The 23,915-nt window shown below is 41.4% G+C and overlaps 1 protein-coding gene across 1 annotated transcript in view; it reads right to left on the bottom strand.

Annotated features, from left to right (window-relative positions):
• PRKAG2 (protein kinase AMP-activated non-catalytic subunit gamma 2) overlaps nt 1–23,915 on the bottom strand; it is a 228,657-nt gene that overhangs the window by 35,245 nt on the left and 169,497 nt on the right. The window contains exon 5 of the mRNA XM_082316956.1: nt 19,027–19,108. Within this exon, the coding sequence (XP_082173082.1) occupies nt 19,027–19,108 (82 nt within the window). The remainder of the gene's footprint in view (nt 1–19,026; nt 19,109–23,915) is intronic.

The raw sequence follows: 23,915 nt of genomic DNA, 5'->3' as shown, positions 1-23,915 counted from the left end.
AGCAAACTGATAGGGAAAGGACTAGGCGGACAGACTTGGACAATGCTGGTGGGAAGCAACCTTTCTGAGATGATCCCAAAGGGGAACTGGTACTGACTCATCAAGGGCATGTATAGAAGAGGTTAAAAAGGGTAGTTTTGGACAGAGAAACCTTTATGTAACTCCATAATATACTAACATCTTATCATCCTCTAACTTCTGCAATAGCATAAAGAGCTATTGTCTGTATGAAATGAATTTAATGACCCTGCGATAGAGTGAGTTGTTGGGGTTTTTTTTGGTTGGGTTTTGTTTTGTTGTTTTTTTAAATACACAAAATAGAAGTGGGGAGGGGACGAGACACTAAGCATTAAAAACAATATTATAAGAACCTATAGATGACATACCAAGAACTCTGGTATTTAGGAAGTTAAGGTTGCTTCTACAACCATAAATGCAGTCCTTCTGTGTAGTATTAAGAGTCTGTATTTACTTTATCTCAACTTTTTCCATGGGACACTGCAAGGAGAACTGCACTTGAAATGGTAAGTCAAATCACCAGTAAATAAGACTGGCTACTAACATGATCAGTAACCATTAGAGAGACACTGCACTGTCATGTCTTTCCCCAGCACTACAAAAACTACAACAGTCAGCCTACAGAACAGGACAAAACTAATTTCGTCCAATTTTAGCCCCCTGCCTCTTTTCATTAGATGCATTCCAATTGCTGCAGCAAGCAAGACAGTGGTCCAACAGTTCCGAATCACCTGCAGACCAAGCCTATTTCCCATGCTGACTGAAACAGAGGTTTTCCAAAACCTTTACCAAGTACCCAGAAAATACCACACATGTACCCAGGGAAGTTACTATTCTAATTCAGAATTTGTACTTCCTGTTGAGTCCGTAGCCTTAACGATGTGACTTTATATACAATTAAGTATACTATAGGTAGAAACAAGCATAGGAACACCTCAAATAGTTGACAAATGACAAAACGACCAACTATTTTTAGCTGAAAAAAATTTACACTCTTATAGCATATCATTGCTGAATACAGTCTTACCAACTTACGACCAATTATGCAAATTTAGTGTATCACAATAGCAAGCGCAGTAACTGTGAAGCAGGACATGCTGCCACATTTAATCAGGTAAAGCTGTTAATGGCAGCCACAGTTAAGAACAGTGAAGGAGTGCCTATACACCCTCCTCTCACTTATCATACACTCCCACTCTCCAAACACAATTTCAGCTGGACCTCAACAATCCTCACCCACTTAGGGTGCACGGGACTGGTTAGGTGCTATCTCACTCTATGCTGTCTTCCAGCTCAGAGGAGGCACCACAAAGCAACTGCTTCCCAAACTGACACTGGAAAGTTACAATTAAAAATATTCAGAAGCATGAGATAGCTATCTGTGGGCAGTGTTTAACACCATATAAATAGCTAGGAAACTCTAGCAGGATCTGAACAAGGATCCAATTGTCCAGCTGGAACTGAGGTTTATTTCTACAGAAGATCCTTATACTATAAATAAGTTTAATGCACTGCTTCATTAGTTACTAACTACACATGCAAAACATAAGCAGCACTGATTTAACTCATATGTCCTACATGACTTCATCAAGTATCTGTTGGAAAGGATATTTACGACCTAACACCTTCAACTACTTGGGATTACTAAACAGATGCTGTAGCCTAATTCTTTGTACAGGTATTGTATGTGCAGTATGTATATACAGCCGCTCAAAGGAGAAAAGGTCTCTCAAGCTGAAGGCTTAGCACATCTCAGGGGTACACTCACACCCATCTTCCTTGCACAGCACAAGTGGAAAAGCCGTAGTTGTCTCTGCAGTTCCTTTCACCTTCCAGAGGACAAACTTAATGCTTTTGGTTGTATCCAACCACCACTGTGCTGCAAATACAAATAATCAAATATAAACACCCTAATCTCCATGAGGATATTTCCACTTTACTACCTATTTATTTTCTAGTTCCAGTCTTACTTGTTTTTCTGATAAATGCTCATCCTTTCTGGCTACTGTTAAGTTTCTGCAGTCTTATCCAGTACCTGCAAAGCAGCACTCCCTTCAGATGGACAAGAACAGATACCTTTCAGCTTGACTTAAAATCTCACTCAGTCTCTACAAGTCATCTCTGATCTGCATGGGAGATCATCTGCCCAACATGCAGGAGCTATGAATATATACTGACCATTCTTTCACCATAAAGTCAGTAACACATTCAGATGTTGATATGACAATGGTGTACTACACGAACAAGAGGTGACATAAAAATCTCTGCTTCTGCTTGAGGAAGCGACTGAGGTATCCAAAATTAGATTTGCATAAGAAGCCTCATTTGCCCAAGCCCCCGTAACACTAATTTAACGCTTACGATGTCCTAAACTGTGTCACACTGATGGGCCACAGAGGAGAAGGACTACATGCTACAGCCCAGCTTCTTAGATCGGGGACTTCCCAAGTGAGTCCTCCTCCTCCTCGGAAGCTGAACTGGAGTCGCAACTGTGCTAAGCACCGTCTGTCCTTGACATTCCTGTCAATTGTATTTCTTCTCCCTTGGTCAGATACGCAATGCATGCTTTTCTCTTACTGCTTCTGCAACAACTTCCCACTTGCAAGCAGTGGGAAGATGGAAAGGCACTAGACGATTACAATTGCCCTGGCATGGCAAAGGCAGTTGCAGATAAGCCTTACGGAGTACACTTGCTGGACCTTAGCTTAGGTCTAGACCAAGACTTAGGACACTGCCTCCAGCCAAACCTCAGCTTTCTACCGCTTATGATCTGGAAGTTAGTTGGCTCACAGACAGAGCAGGTTCCCAGCAGGAGGCATCTTAATCTAGAGCAGGATCAGGGGAGCAGGAGAGTCCACTAATAAGTAGTTGAATGTGTATTTCCATGTGGGTGTTCACTCATGAAAGCTTATTTCTTGAAGATTAATCTGGAAGTTATTTCACAAGTGGACATTCTCCATGTGCACCCCCTCTCCTCAAGTCATAGGTGAAGGCAAAAAAATCCAAATCCCCAATGCCGTTTTCTGCAATTTTTAATAGAGCACAAACAGAAGTCACCTGAAAGGTTACAAGATTTTTTGACAGTTTGACACCTGAAGTTCAGCCTTGTCATACAGCCTTTTACAGAGTAAATTCTCTCTCTGCGTTGGCATTTTATTTATTCCTACAGGTAGAGATCCTTTTAAGTGTGGAAGATCAATCTATTTGTATTTCTGCCACTCTACTCCCCACCCTTCCTCACGTAGGACCAAATGATTTTTACTCCCTTCCTTTCTCCCACCCTTCAGTGTAACATGAGACATGCTTTAACTTTTTATTTCAGGCAGCAAATATTATTTACAAAAACATCACAGCTTTTTTTTTTTTTTTAAACAGATTAACTGTTCAGCAATACTGACTCAGATTGCAGTGGGACTTGGTACTAAGTATAATTGTCTATTTAGAGAGCTCTAAGGTAGAGCTATCATCTGAATACGCCTCATAAATGAAATGGAAACTTCTGCAGCATTACTGAAGCCATTTCCTCAGAGATCTACTGAACAGGTACCTTCAGTTTCACTCAGACCTTTGCCACCATGCAGGGCGCTTTTCTACTGTAGCTTTCCCCTCAGAATTTCAAGGCCTTCAAAAGAAGAAAGAGAAGAGAAAACAAGAAGCGCCTGCAGATGGAGAACAGGATCATGCAGTAACACATATGGTCGACACATACTGAAAAGCTTCCAAACACTGCGACATAAAAACCTACAGAAAGTTCCTCAGAAGTGTTCACTGCAAGCCACAGGCTGTATTTCTGTGCTATACTCATACTGGGCTGGCCCAATGACGAGATCCTGGACCATACGTGCTTCCTAATTTCGACAATACAAAATCCTGACCTTTCCTATTTTATATTATAGCTATATTTTGCTCCTTGTATTTCTGCATTGGTATCCAGTCACATTTCAAGTTTAGTCTGTGGTTCCAGGAGCATTTGAAAAGGAAGACATAGGGTTCCACAGAGACTGTTTTCTCTCATCTGCTTTAAAGAGTTAATTCCACCACAGACCACAACCATGCCGCTGCAGCTCTCTATAGCACTCCTGCTCCTCATGGTTAGATTGTGAGCTGGTAGCTCTAGTAAGTCTCAAACATTTGAAGAACACAAAGAACCCTCCTTATGGACCTAAACAACTGTTTGTACAACTGACGTTTCCAAGTTTACTATGAAGTTAACTACCAAATTTTAAAAGCCATTTAAAATGCAGGGAAAAAACAGCTGATAGCAGTATGTAAAAAATACATTCAGCTGTCTAGCTAGGTGAACAACTTAGAGGAACACAGAAACCACATATATATAGAATAATTCCACCATCACCTCTGATTTTTAATCAGAATCAGTCTGGGAAACTGTGTAACTTTAAAAGCTTAGAGTTTTCTTACAGCAGGAGGAGCCAAGGACTCCCAGCACCCAACACTAGACTCTTCAGCTTGACTACTATCAGCATAACCATCTCCCCTCAGCCAGTTCAGATGGTGGATAAAAGGAAATGGGGAAGGGAGTAGAAACATACTTCTGTGATATTCTCCTGTGTACTAAATAATCTAGTTACTGGAAAAAACATTTTCTTTTCAGTTACTGCACACATACATATCTGTACTTTAGGTTACTCTAAGTCACACTCCTATTTTAAAAAAGCCAAGGAATATGTTGACTATCACATTTCAGATGTTAGAGAATTAAAATGTTACAGTTAGAGAGAAAATATATTTTTCATCCCAATGTTTACTACAGAACTGATCCAACAGCAATACATTATGCAAGTTTATTGGTATAAGTATACTGATAAACTTTATTAAAAGAGGTGCTATACCAACAAAAGCACTCTATACTATTCTCTCTTACATCAGTTAATCAAGTAAAATAATTAAGTCTTTTGTTAACATAGAAATAAAAACTTAGACAAACACATATGATCACAGTGAAAACAGGGATTGGAGAGTTGTTCTTGTACGTCTGGCTTAAGCTGCAATTTAAAAGAGAAATCCTTCACATCCCTAGCCAACGCTCCTTTGTCAGCAAATACAGAATAACTCTACCTTTTCAAAGGCCAGGTCTAAATACGTGGCTCCACAGCAGCATAAGCAGCAGCACAACATAGTAGCAGCAGCCACTGATTTGTTTGCACTGGCTGTGTGGTTCCATTCCCTCCCTCACACTGCTTCTGGGTTTATACAAAACTGTTCCACAAGTTGGCTGGAAAAGCTAAATTTGTCACAAGTTATCGGCTTCCTGATAGAGCCGGTTTTAGGTCTATTCAGCTCTCATATCTAGCCATGTGGCAAGCAGATTATTCCTGCCCTTTCCTTACACTAGAAGCTATACAGTACAAGGACACCATCCTCGCTGTGGCAGCTAGCCATTAGATCAGCTTAGCTATGTCAAATGGTGCCAGAAGACACCAGGGTGACTAATCACTTAAATAAGCCAGTGCAAGTTACCCTCTCTCCCTACTGTTACAGATAACCCTTGGCAGAGCATACAATAGGTAAAAGACGTCATTAACCTTGTAAATAGTTCTTCTGTCTGCATTTTTATCTGAAAGTTGTCACCAAAACTGGCTATAAAGTTTCTGTTCACCCCCAGTCTGAACTTACTGAGTTCCTTAATATCCTTGATAACCTCTCCCACAACTTGCAGGATGCAGGAGATGGTAGTAGTTCTAGTGTAAGTCATTAACACCACATCTCTAATAGATCTGAAAACACATCCAGAATGGACATAGTTAACCCACTCCAACAGCAACACTACATCGCAAGAACCACCAGCTATTCCTCAGACACCTCTATGAGCTCAACAACAGCCCCCAAAACATGACTTTTAAGGGAAATGGAGGCATCTGAATGAAGAAGTGGGGTTTCAAGAACAATGTTTCAGGAATCAAATGTTCAGGTAGGATTTTATCAGCATTCCTCAGCTAAGGGACAGGCAAGAACAGATTCTGAAAAGGAATCTACCAGTACTACGCTGTGTACAGTATGTTGCTGTGATTACGAGCAACAGCTTGACTTCATCCTACCTTCTGCAAGTGAAATATGACTAATTTGTTACATTTTTAGATAGGTTTGAACGATACACAGACAAATTAAAATGTACATGGCATGTCCTGTGGGAACTGAGGGACTGGGAAAGAAGAACAAGAAACTGCAATTTTGTCACAGAATAATGCAGGAAGAGGGCATGACTTTCAGTCTGCTGAGCTGTCTGCTGAAGAGCCAAGAACACTGAAAACTGTGGACAAGAAACAAGACACCAGAAGCTGAATCAATGTCAGACTTGGTAGGAGACGAATACTAACATAGTTTAAGAAGGGCAAGCACAGAAAACTTATTTTCTTTAAGTGATGTTGTACTGTACCATTTGATTTCTGTTTATTCAAGAGGAAACTTTTCTCAGGGAAAAAAAAAAAATACTCCACTAAAATAATCACCCATGTAATCAGTCACAGGATAAGACTGAGTGGTAAAAAAAGATGGAAAAAGTGGGAAGAGGTGGTTACAAGGATGCTTACTCTAAGTGGCAGGAGATAAAGTATCATTACGTTTTTAGAACATGTTTAGCACAACTTTGCTGCAAAGATGGCAACCAAGGCTAGCAAAGGACTACTTCTAATTTTAGAGAGGAAAAAAACCAAACAGTTTGAAAGTCTAATACATAGGAATCAATATGATGACAGTGATAGGAGTTGACTATTCCATCACAAGCTGAAAGGATTTCAAATGCAAGGAACTAAAAGAGGATGTAGTGACAGACAAAAGATTTTTTTTTTTTCTTTCTTTCTGAAAGCTGCAAAGAAATTTAAAAGATCCTGGCAGACCACACATTAAAGTTACACAGTAGCATTATTCATGCAGCCACAGGCTATATGATATGGATGTTGCAGATTGAACATTTCCCACCCCGATCTGAAAGAATGCATGAGTTGGCAGCTAAAGAAAGATCACAGTAAGTTTACCAATGTAAGATACTCTGATACAAAGAAGTGATAGGAAGTATGTCTAGAGATCAATATCAGAAGCTTCTTCAGTGATCCAAGATTAATTCAATTACATATTACAGCATGAATACATGACGTGACAAGAAGAACAGGATTTTAAAAAGAAGTGTGAGCACAGAGGGACAACATTAGAGTAAGTAAGCTCTACCCTGCTAACTATCTCATCCTACAAATAGGAAGAGGGTCTAGAGGTACACAAAATAAGAGGGGAGAATAGAGAATAGGTATGTTAACAGGTAAATAAAAATGAACAGACAAGTAAGTGCACACTGTCTTGTTGCTCGAGTCTTCAGAAAAAGGTTAATCATTTCTAATAATAGTGACAAGCTAAAAGAAACCATAACACATGTTAAAACATTTCAGTACAAGAATTATATTTGAATTGCTTAAGACACTTTGGAACATAACATTCAGGATTGCTTGCATCTACACCTATTTTTGCGCACGTTTTAGCAGTCTTTTGAATTCTAGAGTTTGCACAACTATTCAGCCACTTTAGATCATTAACGTAACTGAGATGCTTTCTCCCTTTGTCACAAGGAGTTGCTTGAAGCAGAGCCAGCAGGTTATTACGTGTCTAAACAGGAGTCAGCCTAGTTAAAAACAACCATTCCTGAACTCTGCAAGTTCATGAAGGAGAAGAAACAGTACCAGTCAAAAGGAGAGCCAAATAAATTCAAAACCAGTCAGAATTCTTAGGTATGTATTGAAGCAAGTTATTTAAACCAGTGTAACTGTAAGCACCTACAAAAGAAGCTCACCCAAAGCAAAGAAGAAAGCCAATATGGCTGTGTCAAGAACAGTTCAGTCTAATCAGTTTTCACCCAAAATAAAATCATCAACTGGATTAAAAAAAAAGGCGGCAGACCAAAAAAAAAAATAAAAAAAAAAAATCACTGTACACTCGAGACACTGATTTCAAAGCAAGCTTGGATACTACTACATGTGGAAAAGCTACAGTAGAAGCCCCACAAGGCAGCCGCCTAACAAGCAATCCCAGCTGCAGCAAAGCTAGTAAGACATCTTTTTTTTTCAGTGGGTTTGCAAGACTGGATGACAACTGTGTGTTTCTAAGAAAATATGAACTCCAGTTCAAACTCTTCTCAAAGTTGGAACATGTGCAAGGTCCATCTTATGCGTATTAGCTAGTGCAGAAGGACACACAAATTCATGCTACATGTCATTAGTTTTCTACAAGTCACTCTGGAAGAGCTTTTACCAGTAGCTTGATATTTCACAGGGAAAACATTGCAAGAGAGTCTCAGAGGATCAGGGCTTCATTTTATTCAGCATTGTCCTTAGTGATCTTTGAAACAGGAATAGAACGTGCTTCAAAGAATTTGCAGTAAGCGTTAGAAATGGTTGCAAGATTTTAAACCTCACAATATCTTCAAACTGAATTCTTAAGTGGTCTGGAGTTAATATGATCTTTCAGAGAATATCAGTCTGAAAGGAACACTTAATTGGATGAGTGCAAATTAGGGGAGTGACTAAACATCACCACTACTGAAAAAGAACTACCCTGTTATTAATTTGATTTGCTATAGCAGAAGTAAGTAAGAAAAGGCACAGTTTGCTTAAACAAAATAACAAGCAAACAAAAAACCAGCCCAGCTGTTAGAGAGCTATCAACACATTCCAGAAGCTGGTTAGACAGAGCATAGCAACCATAGGACCTTTAAAGAAGGAGACTGTACAATGTCCTAAACATGGAATGAGACAAATGTCCGTAACTGCATAAGTGCATCCTGCTTTAGTGAAGAACAAAAAAGGTTATTAGTTCCTGAGAATACTTCAAAAGATCCACTTTTCTGGTTCTGAGGCTTAAATATCTCCACTTCTTCAAACTTACCACTACTTCAAACTACTACTACAGTAGTAGCTAAGACTTGTAAGAGAGAACTAATACAAATAGCTGCCTGAAACAACGAAAGAGTCAGATAGTGTTTCAATCTTCCTTGTATTCATAGCACACTTCAAAATCCTGCACTGAATTTTGTTTCTCATTTTTGGAGTTACTAAGTCCTGGTAAACGGGCTGAGAAGTTAACACTTTTTTACTGTAGCTCTCCACTGGCACTGTGGATAAGCAAATGATTATGTGAGATCTGAGGCAGATAAAAAAGGTGATGAGCAGCTTAAGAAAACTTCACATTCCAGAGCTAACCATAGTAACTCTGAAGTTTCTTGTCCAGGCAGGCAGAGAAACTTATTTTTTTACAAGCAAGACCTGCCTTGTTTAGGGACTAACTGGTAAACAGTATCAGAAGTCCAACTGAATGCATTTGAAACAGCCCACTATCACTTAAATCAACTTTTGGTCAAAGTTAAAGATTTGTACTTTGAGGAAAGCTACATCACTGTGGTTTTGTGAATAAAGGCAGCAACTTCAGCCTGCAACCTAATAATGCTTCTTAGATTTTCACCACAATAAAGAATATGTTGACCTGAAGAATCTTCTAAAACATGTTCAAGATCTTCCCTTGACAACAAGCACTAAGATTTTTCCCTAAGCATCCCAAACAAAGATCTAATTTAAGATGTCGCCTGTCTGGAATGCCGGCATGCTCTTCAAGATTGTGAGACACAGGCCACAAAACACAGGAAACTAAACATGGTATTAAGCCTCTGAATATTAATATCAGCAACCATATGCTAGAGAGTTGAATTCAAGAAAGGTTTAAGGAATGTGATTAATGAAAGAATAAACCAGCCTGTGTGCTTAGTATCTATACTGGAAGATTGGTAAACAATTTGAACTTTTGCTATTTCTTTAAAGCAAGCATAAATCCTACTACATACACAGTTTGCACACACTTTAGAAAAGAGATAGCCATTTAAGTCTTTTAGGAATTAGTTTAAGATCAAACCTAAACAAGCAGCTTAACCAAAGTATTATTCACAAGATAAGCATTTTCAAAATGAGTACACAGCATCTTCACAAGCCACAGTCATATCCTTACTGAACAGGGCAAATCTAATCTTTAGGAGATCTTCCACTGAAGACTAACAATCTAAGCTAAAAACATCATTTATAGAATGCTTTAAGGAAGAAAGGAATTTTTAGGCTAAAGTCTTACGGACTTTGGACTATGTTTGCTGGAGAAACAGTTCTGTCAGGTCTAATAAACTGTCGGTCTCAAATCCTGAATAACTACTTACAATATCTTAACCTGAAGCTTTTAATAAGTCAGTATTTACATTTTCATTTCTCTCTAGTCTGCCCTTACACCTTTCTTCTCCTTCCCTCCCTATGCATGCCAACATTTTCTAAATAGCTATTACTGCTATTTCTTATTAGAATTTATGAATCTGTATGCACACTTCAATAGATTATGAAGTGCTCTGTTTCAATATACCACTTAAGAGATTTACCTAATGGCAGGTGTAGCTTGAAGCTACAGAAAAAGAACGAGCAGTTTCCTAACTAAAGCAGGTGAGATCCAACACACATTCAATACAGTGTATTCGGATACAAGTTTTCTGGAACCTAGTTTAGAAGTTCTGTTCCACAGATAAACTGCAACTTCACCCAAGGCTGACCTTCCTCTGAACTCATATGATGTCCATACAAGGCGCTGTTGGGTTTTTTGTTTATTTGGGTTTTTTTTCCTTTTTTTTTTTTTTTTAAAGGAACAGACTCAAAACTACTAGGGAGCTCAAGCAAGACTGGCAGGAGAGATAATGCAACTGCTTGTGTAGAGCAAAGCATTCAGCTTCTGCACTATGGCATCCAGAGTCTTCTATTAAAGGCAACCACACGATCCCTTTCACTGAGCGATCCCGTTCCATCCTGAAGCAATTCAAAGCACTGCAAGTCTATCCTACAAACTCACTCCTATAGTAACTATGCTGGAAGTTAGAATACCATTTCAAAGCTTATACAGGAAGAGTTTATATCCATTTGTTCTTGTGCCAGTGTTGTTCTTCAGTTAATTTTCCTCCTTGGTGTTTACCCCCTTCCCACCCTTTACAGGATGTTTTCATACATCCAGTGTTATCACATCTCTTCTTGGCTTTCCTTTTACTAAGCTAAATGAGCAAAGCCTTTTAGTTTCCTCCTTTAATGCAAGTTCTATATTCCTGGTCTCCTGAATGGCCCTTTTCTATGCCTATCCCAGTTTGCTCCCTTCTCTAGCACCTCAGATTCCTTCTTCTGTGTCTTTGCATCAGTAGAAATTCATCAAAAAAACTAAGCAGCAGAAAAGAATAGCACACTGTATGGGAATGGTAGAAAAAAAGAAAGTTTAATTCTGTTTCTTAAAATGTCCACTGTCGGAACTGAACACTCAGTCACAATACACAGAGAAAAAGCAAAATAATATTGTCAAAAAAAAAATTAAAAAAACACCCTAAAAAAGGGCAAAAAAAAAATTCACATCACAAAAAATCACTGGCCTACAGCATATGAAAACTGCTTTTAGACAAAATGTAGGAGTGCTATTTAACTTCTGCCACAGTCAAAACTGGTTCACATAAAACACCAAAATCCATATAACATTCAGCAGAGGAGGAAAGAATCTAAAAACAAGTTAGATTTTTTCAAATAGTATTCGAAAGCTACCTTGAAGATATCCACATCACATTCAAAAACCTCTTAGATGTGGTTCACTCTTAGAAGGATAAGGCTATTTAAGCTTTCCAAAGCTCCACCTAGATGTCAAGCTAGACACCTAGAAGTCAAATTCAACTTTGCTCTAACATAGTTACGCTTGTATTGGTATTAAACTGCTTTGGCTATATGTTAATCCTAGCCATTGGTGCAACCCTTCCACAGAAGGATTTTCCCCTAAACTCCCAGATTTTCCTTTTGTCAATCTTCTCTACTTGTAGAAGAGCCACAGTAAAGCCCACCACAACATGCATCCAAAGGCAAACAGTCTCAGTATGGGGAGGTACATTTTGTTTCAAGATGCAAGAACTGTTATGAAAAACAGCACCATCAACTGTTGTACTTATGTTGGAAAGGCTACATTCCTTAAGATGCTTCGGACTTATCTACTTCCCCCCCCAAACCCATGCAATGCTAGTATAGTTTTAAGTTCTGGAAGTCAAAATACTCAAATCAATAAAGTAACTGCAGACAGCTTAGTGCTACCCAAAGAGCAAGCTCCTCACAAAAAGCAGTGCTGATGTAAGTGACCTGACTTAAAGAAAGGCTCCATGGACAAAGCCCTGTGATCATCCACCCTCAAGTTATCGAAAACGCAGCACACGTTACAAAAAGTCCTATCTTAAAGGACAGTCACATCTGTTGCAGATGATTAGTAAGCAGAAACATTTCTTATGATTGTTTAGCAACAGCTAAATTGAGCCAACTTATGCAAATATTCTGCTATCATTCTTGTCACATTGGTATTACTTCAGTTTAAACCAAGTCACCTTCATTTAGTACTCAGTCATGCCCCAAGGCGCCAAGTTTTCCAAGAGCGCTGACTTGACCACGACAGCCAAATTTAACAGTTGAGGTTACCAAACTACCACGACAATAATATTGTTTCAACTATACTGTCCTCCTGGTATCCGCAGGGCATTGGAGGTCTATCAGAGAGAACATGGCAGGCCACCACCTTGGAAGCATCTTGAGGAAAGGACTCCATAGTCACCCTACTCAATCCTGGTAGCGCTCAGCAAAGCAGTCACAGGCAAGTAACAGCATCTTGTCGTCATCTATAAGGCAACACGGATATTGTCACATCTTCCTCATCTATCATTACTCAAGCACGCAAGGCTGTAAACTCAATACCTCTAAATCAGGGGGTTCTCGGGACACTTGGAAGTTGAGATGATGTTGTCCAAAGCCTTCAACCTGATACCAAGCAGTTGTTTACCAACCGTGACAGCCCACTACCAAACCAAAGGAAGTTCTGCATGGAAGTTACAAGTAGAGCTGACACTGTCCCTCATCCGATGCAGACGAAAGTGATAGCACTAGTAAGAGTGGCTTGTAAAGGTTATTGTAACACAGTACTTCACACTGGCCACCAGATACTAACATGTATACATACACCTGAAGCAGTAATGTCTTTCAGGTGTAGGAGAATACCAGGGTGTCTTAATATTCCTCACAGATAGCTGCTGGCCAATAATGGCTTTCACTTGGAAGATAATGTTTGCAAATCACGCATGTGCAACACTACCTGGAGACAATCAGCCCCAGCACTTCCTGTAAAACTGTTTTCAGTCGCTTGCAGCTTTGCCAAAGCAATTACATGAACTCACTGCCATGGTAAGCATTTTTCCATAGGCTTTTTTCCTAGGAAGTCTCAGCCAGAATGGTTTCACTGTTTCCAAGAACAAGTTAGGGAAAATAAATGTTTTGACCACATTAAAATTTTATGAAAGCTTTTCCATCAAGAAGCTCCTGCATCCCCCAAAATCCAAAGCAGAGAGTTTTAGAGCATGCCCTGTGTAACAGGGCTTATCTTCTGCTGTACTAAAACATCCCTTCCCAGATTGGTAAGGCTTGAAAAGTTTTGTTTCCTGAGAAAGACTGCATGCTTTACCTGCTACGAACTGGTTATTTCCTGGTCAAGACAGAGTAGGGCTTTCCTCGTTGTAAGACTAAATACCATGTTAAGAATAAGAGAGTTGTATCTTAGGTAGGAGCAGGAGAACAGCCAGGACTGCTTGGCGATAGTGAGCGCTGGGCTGACAGGAACCACGTGCAATACTTGCACAAGGTAAAGATGTGTGTGTGGATTGTGGGAACAGTCTTCATCTAAGGCAACAAAACTCCCAATAGATTCTTTTGCACTGCTCAATTAAAGTTTTATACTTTCAATTACCTATCATTTTATACAGAATTTTGATCTTTCAACCTTGAAGATGGAAATTTCCAGGAGGAAAAAAAAGAAATCTATGATGTTACTATACAGCAAACTGGCAAACAAAGGACATGAGGTTGCCTAGGACAGCAGGGCCCTTCATCATAATTTCTTGCATAAGCTAACAAAGCTGAACATTTGAATATTCTGTATATGTTATTCTTTCACAACTCTGGAAAGTACATCACAGGAAAGCCCATCATCCCGTTGACATTCTTGGTTGCAAAATGACACAAAAATGTCAGCTGAGTAAATTCAGTGGAATAAGCAGTTGTCTACAGTTTCAAATGCAAGTGTTCAGCATTAGTTCAGATCAGATAGCCAGGGCAAAAAGCACTATGATTTTTTTAGAATCTGCTATTGGGCCTCTTATATCACACCACAATTTAACTCTAAAGCAGGAAGAGAAAATAAGCCCAAACTCTAAGACCATATGAAGTCTATTAATACCAATTATCATCTCTGCTTAATAATGTCTTGCTATGTCCACTTAAGATTCTGATCTGCTGTGGAAAAGTTCATGTAAAACATCCCTTATCACTATCACCATGTACCCCGATATCTCAAAGCACATCTTGTGGGCAAAATGCCGTTTCTGTACTCCAGAGAGCATCAGCTTTAACAATCACATAATGAATGTTTATTAGAAATGAATTACAGTTGCAAAAGAATGCCTTAACTTGACTTACAGTTGCAAAAGAATGCCTTAACTTGACTATCTCCTAACCTGAGCACTTGATCCTTCAGTCTTAAAAACTAAACAAAATCTAGTATGCACATTAACATGCATTTCATTACAAGCTTCTTTTAACTATTTTTGGCCCCAAAGTGACATCTGTTTTCATACTTTGATTCAGATATTCAGTTGACAGCGGGAGGCTGGCAGACAGGAAGAGCTCAGCAAGAAACTACTTTTAAGAGAGCTCAGCAAGAAACTACTTCTAATAAGAAACAATAAGAAAATGTGCAGAGCAGGGAAGGAATGACCCCAGACACAACAATTAGTTAAGAGGAGATGCAATTACTGGTGAAAGTCTATTTCAGGAGACAGCCAGAAACGAGCACGTGACAGAAGAGATGGATGATACAGGGAGAGTGAGATGAAGGCCAGAGCATTAACTAGGAGAGATTCCACTCTAATGCAAACTGTTTATCAAATAACTGTCTAAATGCTGCTTTGTGCAACAATCCAGAGAAGCAGAGCATTCAAGAGCAAGTGCATCAGTCCCATGATGCTGATGCTACAATTGCCGCACGCACTTTGAAGAATTCTTTTTCCAGGACTAGGAATTGAGTACAGGTACAGGAGAACCCTGCAATTAACTTAACTCTGTCTGCAGAAAATAGCTCGGGAAGACTCCCTGAGTTAGCAGATGCTACAGAAAAGTAGTTAATTCTGCTTTCACTGGCTACTACTTTATTACTCAAGCTGAGCAAATGGAAGAGATTACCATGGATGAGAGCCAACACTGGAAACTAGTTTTGTTGCAAAATAACATGCTAAAACTATACCAATTAAATCAATACAATTGACAGGCATGCGTTCGCTACTCATTTGCTACTCTAATCCAGTTTCTCCTCACAGCACAGGTGGCTGCTGGAACAAAACCATTTCTGGAATTCCATCTTAACAAATTAAAGCTAGTAAGTGTAAATCGTTAACTAAAGCCCTTTTTCATATTAGATCTTCAGAATAATTTCTCCTCGCTCTTTTCCAAGCTCATTGTATCCTCCATAAAATAAAACCCAGAACTACTCTTGACATTGATCAGAAGTAAAAACAACCTTAATATAGAAACATGATTGCACAAACACTAGAGCTGAACAAGCAAACCCACAATATGTACAGAGACAACCAGTTTTTGATCATATATACATATGCATGAGAGGTCTCTCAGCACTAACCTATTTCAGGCTACAATGAGAAACTCCACACCCATCAACAAGTAGCCTTCACACTTTCTGAGGAGACACAGGTAGGTCATTCCCATCCAAGGAATACTGAGCAGGATGAGTCCAGAATATTTTACTCTAGAGCACCCTTCAGTTAAAAAGAGACTCTGGACTTCTTACATGAGACTTTTTACTTTCCTGCTCTGATTGCTGTTAGGAAAAAGGTCCTTTGGGGGTCCCAAATAAAATAAATATCCACTGACCTACCCCGTCCTTCTCTGTGCACATAATCAGCCTACAGCCCCTTCTATTTCAGCTGTAGTGCAGCTGATGCTGTTTAACAGCATCTCACTAAGATTTGCTCTTACACATCCCTAGAGCAGTATTATTAAGCAATGCTAGACAGAACTAGTGACCAACCAATAAGAAGTTGCACTGATCCCAGAGAATCCAGCCAAATATATGAAATAAAGATGTTTTAAACCAAAAAGATGATGAGCACTTCGTTCTGCAACAATAACATCATGTCTAACACCGTGCACGCTAATTATGTACAGAATAGTTTATATACATTCTTTGTATATAATGCATAAAATAAAAAAAAATTGCCCTTCAGTTGACAGTACCATTTTATTTAGAAATCACATCATCAGGCTAAACTCTGCATATTTCATTATGGCACTAAGACTATAAATCTTTCTAGTACCATTTTTTCAATTTAACCCTCTTAATTAGAATCCAAATTAAATGAATGCCTTCTGTGCTTTCAAATTCTCATTTGTGTAACCTTTGAGGAGAATGACAAACAAAAATCCATTTCAGCATACTGGATGGCATTCAGTGCACGCATTGAGCCTCATTTTTCAGCTCTTTTTATTAAGCTCTCTGTTTCAAGAAAACTGCAGCATAATGTGATACACAAGATAGTTAGCAACTGTTGATGGATACAGAAACTGGAAAGCTAGCCAAGAGGAAATACTCAAAAGTATAGGCAGTCAGAAAAGCAGTTTCAAATTTCTCATTTAACTCACAGTTTTAGGTATCAGCGGAGAGACTTTGACAAAAGATCATCAGTTACAGCGTGGCTACAGCCACTTAATGAAATCTTACCACGATTTCAAAGAAGTTTCTCAACTTCTGAGCACTTAGGATCCAACAAAATCCAACAAAAAAGTGACCACCAGCAGATGCCATTCTATTCCCCCACCCCCAATATTAGCATAAATACAACTACAGCAACTAGTGCAAAAATTTAGGTCATAAAACACGTACTGCAACTAAGCTGCTGCATTTCCATCTGCATCTATGATTCTATGATTCTCCTTCTATAGGCCTCCTCATATAGAAGCATTCTGGACAGTAAGTTTTGGTCTGACGTTCACACTCAATTTTACTTACATCTTACCTTCTGAATACAGCACTCCACATCCTTTCCACTTTGCTTTAAAATTTCATTAAGTCTGAAAGGCTAGTAAGGCAACTGCTTCCTTTCAAAATTCACATACTGCTTTACACTGGTCACAGGTTTGCTATTAGGCATTATCTTTTGACAGATCCCTGAACTGCTCTCACCCACCCAGCCTGAGCACCCACAGACAAAGCCTCAGTTTTAATGCTAAATAAATTGAGAGACAAAGCGAAACAGAAGCTTGAAAACCAGGGGAAAAAAAAAAAAAAGAAAATTAACAAACTTTCTGAAGAACTCATGTTATCTTATTGCAGTGTTTTAGAAGACACATACAGATATTCAGCCTAATCACGTGACTCCAAATAATACTATGTTACACTACTAAAATTGCAATGGTATCTCAAAACTGAGGGTGGTGCTTTTTAACCTAAACATCCTTTTCAGATATCTAAATTTATAAGATGTTTAAAATAGTTTTTAAAATGCCTTAACTATTAGTGATTCAGCAGGTTTTAGCATCTCCTATCTAGCAGGAACAAGCTTTATGTAAAAAGAAATATATCAGTTGGTAACTTTCTAACTCTCCATAAGCATAAAATAAAGGCCTAACTAAAACTAGTTAAACAGTGTGAGGGAAAAAAGCCACAAGTTAGCAACAAATCCCTTGCACCAAATATTAATATTTAATCATGTTCAGGATTCAAAGGTGCAAGTATTTCATTGCAATTCAAACTCTGTCTGGACTCCTAAAAAAAAAAAAAAGCTTAAAGAATCCAATTGTTAAGAGCTTCCTTTTCTCACACACAGAAAGCTTAAAATAAAAGGTGTTACTTTTCCAGACCAGTCCCACAACCGTAGAAAGCATGCTAGTAACCAAGAAGCTGCCTTATCAGCATACCGGCTTAGATATTTTTCACAGAATGACTCAGCCTACTATTTTCAAAGTTTTCCTTAAATATTTGTCCTACATTTTACAATAGCAGCTACCAACTACAAAAAACCCCACATCCCATGATGTCTTAGCCACTTTGCAATACTGAGCGTAGAGATTAGCTATGCGTCCACGTTTGCATACACTAAACTAATCCCTTCTGAAAATGAAAGCTCAAGATATACAATACTTTCAATCTTTCAGAGGTAAGCGAATGCTTTGTGCAAGTTCGAGCAAAAATATTCACGCTTCTCCACAGCACAGTTTAGTGCCTGCAAGATACAAAAACTTGCCAGGAGTTCCCCTATTAAGAACAGCACACTCTGTTAAAACTGCAGCTCTTAATAGGACAGCTAAGAACAACGTAAGAGAGCAGCCACATAAGGAAAATTTACTTTACAGCTGTCCGCTTTAAGCGGATGTATGCATATCCATAAGGAGTAGAAGCTTTAGTTGAAAAAGCTTTCCATCATTGCTCGCACCTCACTCTCAAAGCCTATATTTGGTATCGCAGACATATTCGAGGAGAACGAGTGTTTTAGCGGGAGGAGGGGATGCCACGAAGGTTGTCTTCCCTCCGGTGCCAGGGACCCCGGCGGACTGGAACTGCAGGCTGAAAGCGCGCACCGCCGGCGCGGCCGCGGCCGGGCAAGCGCTGCCGTCAGCTGCGAGCCGGGCCGCGGCCACAGCCGGGACAAAAGGACCGGGCCGGGGCGGGGGGAAGGCTGCGACCCGCCCTGCAAGGACACGGCCAGGGCAGGCGGCGGCACCGCGGCCGGCCCGGGCATGGCGCAACCCCCTCCCCGGGGCGGGCTCCTCGCCGGGGATACCCCGCTCCCTCCCCTCGGCCCAGACCCGCCGGGTGCGTGGGTGTCCGCCGACCCGCCCCCGGGACCCCCCTTCCCTGGATTTTTACCTTCATCTTCGAGCTCTAGTTTCTCCAGCATCCCTTCGGAGGCGGCCGGGAGCTGAGAGGGAGCCGGAGCCGCTGCCGCCGCCTGCGGGAGGGAAGAGAGGAGAAGGAGATGAGCATCCAGGCGCGGACTCACCGGCCCCGCGGCGGCATCGGAGCAGCCCGGCGCGGCGGAGGGGAGTGGCGGCGCTGAGGGGGCGGCTGGCGCGGTTCCCGCCGAGCGCTGAGGGGAGGGAAGGCGGGACGGCGCCGAGGCCGGGCAGCGGCTGCCCCTCGGCCTCCCACACACGCACGGGTCGGTGTGCGCTGCCTCTCCCACACGCACCGCACACACTGAGGGGGGAGGAACCGGGACTCGCCCTTCCTCCCCCCGTCGCGGCGGCTGCGCCCAGCCCATTAACCCTGCGGCCCCCGGGCTCCCCGCGGCCGTGCCTCCGGGAGGCGCCGCCTCTCCCCCGCGCCGAGGCAGCTGCCCTTGGCGGCCGTCAGGCGCGCGGGGAGGCCGGACGCCCTCTCGCAGGACAGCGCTTCCCGCCACGCCTCGCCGCCGCCTCTCCCCCGCCCCCCCCTCCGGCGGAGGGATTGGTACGGGCCATTTTGCTGCAGTCAAGCCCGTTGGTCGGCAGCGGGAGGGGAAGGTGACTACCACTTCCGCGCGCAGAAGGGGAGGCCCAGGAGGGAGAGGTTTACTGCCCCAGGAGCTCTGCCAGGCCAACCGCCTTTCGCAGCCCGCTCTGCAGGCTCGGCTGCTCGCCTGGCTGCTGTGGACTAGAGCGGTGCAAGAGGAGGCGGAAGGGAGGAAAGCCCTCCTCTCCCCCCCCCCCCGCCAGACGGGGTTGGTATGGTCCCGCGCGTTCACCTGCAAGGCAGCGGCGGGGAAGCCGACAGTTCCACTGCCCTCCGGGGGGGGGAGGCCTGGGGGGGGTGGGGTGTTGAGGGGGTTTCCCCCGTGTGTGACAGGGAGCTCCCGCCCTGGGCCGAGCCGCCGTCCCGGCGTACCCGCTCTGGCAACAGACGCGCTCGTTTCCATTTAAAACGTTCGAGAAGTTACAATTCAAGATTAGCCCGAATGTCGGCGTCTTCCATGCAAGCCGGGGGCCTCTGTCAGAGCTGGTCGCCCCCCGAGGAGGAGCGAGGCGGCCTTGCGGCGCAGCGCCCTGCTCACAACGTGCTTCAGCTCAGCCAGAAGTTAGGGGGGACCTGACCCAGGGATTACTGAGTGAAATTCTACTTTACACTGTGCAGCAGGTCAGACTAGATGATCCTACTTTAAAAATCACTCTCAAAGAACCAAAAAAAAAAAAAAAAAAAAATTAACCGCCCCACCATTGCTGTCACCACAGACTGGAATTTCAGAGCTGTTCCCAGCCGCGCTGGGTGTGAGGTGGCGAAACGCCCTGCGCTTGCCCGCAAGCACTGAGCCCAAATGCGGACATGCTGACAGCCCAAACCACTTGCTGCTGCCAGGGTCTGAAGGATGGAGTTTACACCGTGGCAGGCTGCTGCTTACCAAGAATGGGATTTATTACAGCCAGCTTTACAGGTCTGCATCTGAGCTTGTAAACCAGGCTACAGCAGAATCAATGGAAATAAGGAAATATTTGAAATACATTCATCATTTAGATTTATTTAGACAGTGAGATGTGGTAAGCTATAGCTAGGCTTCCTTAACTGTAATGAATAGGTCCCCACTGACTGTTCAGGAAGCCCAGCAGGACCAGTTCAGACATGGATGCTGTAGAGGTGGATAAACAGATTATTTCTTTGGCACTGGCAACAGATCTTGTGGGCAGACACGCATGCATGGTGCTCCAAAGGAGTCACAGGAGCCATTAGAGAACGTTTATAATCTGTTGGTCCCTAAGGAGAGGCTCAAGCTTCAAAAGTTCAGCAAGTCCTTCAAAGAGGGAAGGTTTAGATCTAGGGTAGCACAGTAATGTGCGTAGAACACAGGAAGGTATGAAAGATAATTAGAATTAAAGCTATGATGGGAGGAGAGAGGCAAAAATTATGGGAAAACAGAAATCTGTCTGTCATTTCTCAAGTGCAGAGACATTTCCAGCAAAGAAGCTACCGCTGGTGACAGCTTCTTTTTCCCAAGCTGCCTCTTTCTAGGGAGACTTTTAAGAATAGATAAGGAAGTTAACAATATCCAGTTCTTCTTTACTGTAAAGATCGTTTGGAAAGAAAATCCTAAAATATTTCATTCCTAGTCGTATTTTTAAAAGACTTCTAGGATTTCAATAAATACTCTGACCAGCCACAGAAGATACCAAAGCAGTTCATATTAATTTCTAATATTTTCAGCCTACTAATTAAAATGCTTTGGAAGCTTTTAATTATCTCTGGGAGCTATCTTTAAAAGCTCTAAATAATTTATCTTCCTTATCATGCACCGTGATATTGATAAGAGTTTTTAACCTCTTTTGCTAACCAAAGGAAGAGAATAAGATGACATATCTGATTGGAAATAATTGTCATGATTTTGTTTCTGTTTTTAAAAGAACAAGTATTTACTCCCCATAATTATCTAGTACGCACCAGCCATGAGGACACAGAACTCATGAGGACGCGACACTGAATCTTCAAAGTTGCATTGCATTTCACCTGCTGCAAAACATGGGTATGTTTACAGAAAGTCAGTTAAGCCTGTTTCATGCAATGAGCTACACTGGACTGTGAACCTCGGAGCTTACTGCAAGGTCAGGGTTTTACAGTGACAGAATCTACATCCAGACCAAGAGTACTATGAGAAACTCAATATAAAGGCAATAATTTAATACATAACAGAGATTTGTAATGGAAACATTATAGCTACGATGTAACATCCATACTGCTCAAAAAAAAAACAAAGGAAATTGAGACATAAAGGCTGAGACTCCATCCCAGCAACATCATGCTGACCATGGCGTTCATTTTGCTCCTCGCTTTGCATTCTAGCTCCTTTTGGCTTGTAGACAACACAGTGAGTCAGAACAGGAAACTGATGCAGCTGAAAACCAAACGGACCAACAGAAAAGATTGGTTTTTATCCAGATCAGTTCCTGATCCAACCCACTGCGCAGCTGTGCCGGCTAGCACTGGCACAAGGAGTGCCAAGGGCAGGAGTGACCGTGGGTCCACACCTTCTGGAAACAACCCGCTCTTAAGTCTGCTTAAATCAGTGGTGAAAACCCCGTCTTGTTCATTGTGAACACTACAGCATTAGACAAACGAGCAGATATTTTCAACGGTCTTAGGTATTGCTTCTCTCTACAAACTCTGCCTGCCATTTTACAAAAGGATTACCGGTTAAAGATAGGGAAAAGATCTGTCTTTCAAAGGACTTGTAATTCGCACCAAGATGATATTATATATTGTAACATTTCAATATCGGTTTATTGTGACTATTTGTTCTACTGCCACAGGAGGTTTCTGTTACCTATAACCAAGGGATTGTCTAGATTATGGTTTAAATATTTGCTATCAGAGCATGTCAGGTAACCCATTTTAACTGTTTGAGATACCCAATGCGACAAGACAGTATATACTTCCTATACTGAATACTGCTAAGCAAAATAAATTTTATACATAAAAGTTTAGAAGAGAAATATATGCAAACCCAAAACTGCCTGAATACATTTCTTCTTTGCTAGGTTTCAATTTGGTTTACAGGGGCATTACTTATGCCAAAAAACATGGACCTACGACATAACGCTAATACAGAAGCGTAATACAGCAGTGCCAGCAATCTTTGTAGAGGCAAAGTAAAACTCAAGGTTGATACAACAGCAAAAGTCATAAAAAGGTGGATGTAAACAAAAGAGGTCTTAGGACTTGTGGGAAGGCTAGAACCTAAGTTTTAATAGGTAACTGCTTACTTTGTCTCTGCCTGTTTTCTTTAGCTTTCTAGGGTAAAGGGAGTTACTCTCTAGCAGTAAAACCAGCCCTGTAAATTATATATGCACTTATAATGCATATGTTAAAACCTATCTGATAATCTAGGAGTCCTCTTAGTCCTATGTCCTATTGAAGGAATCCCATTATTTTCATAAGAACACGCTAAGTATTTAAATTGTAGGGACGGTTCAGGGATGTGAACAGCAATTAACATCCACAGAAGATGATTTTTGATGTAGTTTCCTGCCATCTTGCCTCCCTGAATTGGCAGGAATGCATCCACTGGGATATGGATCTATCAGTGGCAGACCAGCTGTATCAAAATGCTTTGAACGAGATTCATCTCACCTGAGCGTGGACACCTCCTGTGTAGCTTTTCGTACTGAACAAGTTAGCCTAGGCTGCTGCTTCTGCAGCCGGTGGAGAAACAAGCATTTCTAGGCCATCATTCCCGTGGCCTATTTTAGACAACTACTTGGGACAAAAGCATGCTGGAGCCCAGTCCTTGTACTGGCTCCATCTCTGCGTCCCCGTTTGGTCAGGTTCATTCTGCGTAGCGTAGCTATCTGTAAGGGAAGGTGGGGGGAGGGAGACAAGGAACTGTAAACTAGCCAGCGTAGCTTGGATTCCAAGATGGATAAGAGAACAAACACACCCGTTTTAAGTAGTTACAGGAAAGAAAGATCATCAGTAACAGCCAACGTGTATAAACGATGCCGAGCCAATCTCTGTCACTTCAATTAATAACAGGCTAGAAGTCTTGCGCTAAGCAGATGCAACATGAGTTAACAGGACTTTTGACACTCTCTTGCATGACACTCACGTAAGCAAGGCAGATAGTCTAGATGAAACGGCTGCTAAAGGTCACAACGATATTCACAAGGAAGGTAGTAAGATTTCTTTATCTAACTGGAAGGGTTTAAAAGAGGGCTCCAGAGAGGTCTTTCTTCTATCTAATATCATTGATGAAAGAATAATGAATAACCTGATCGCATTTTCAAATGACTCAATGC

Source organism: Platalea leucorodia, assembly GCF_965183815.1.
Source record: "Platalea leucorodia genome assembly, chromosome: 1".
Taxonomy (NCBI): domain Eukaryota; kingdom Metazoa; phylum Chordata; class Aves; order Pelecaniformes; family Threskiornithidae; genus Platalea; species Platalea leucorodia.
The sequence above is the reverse complement of the archived record's forward strand: the minus strand, read 5'-3'. Positions and strand labels throughout refer to the sequence as shown.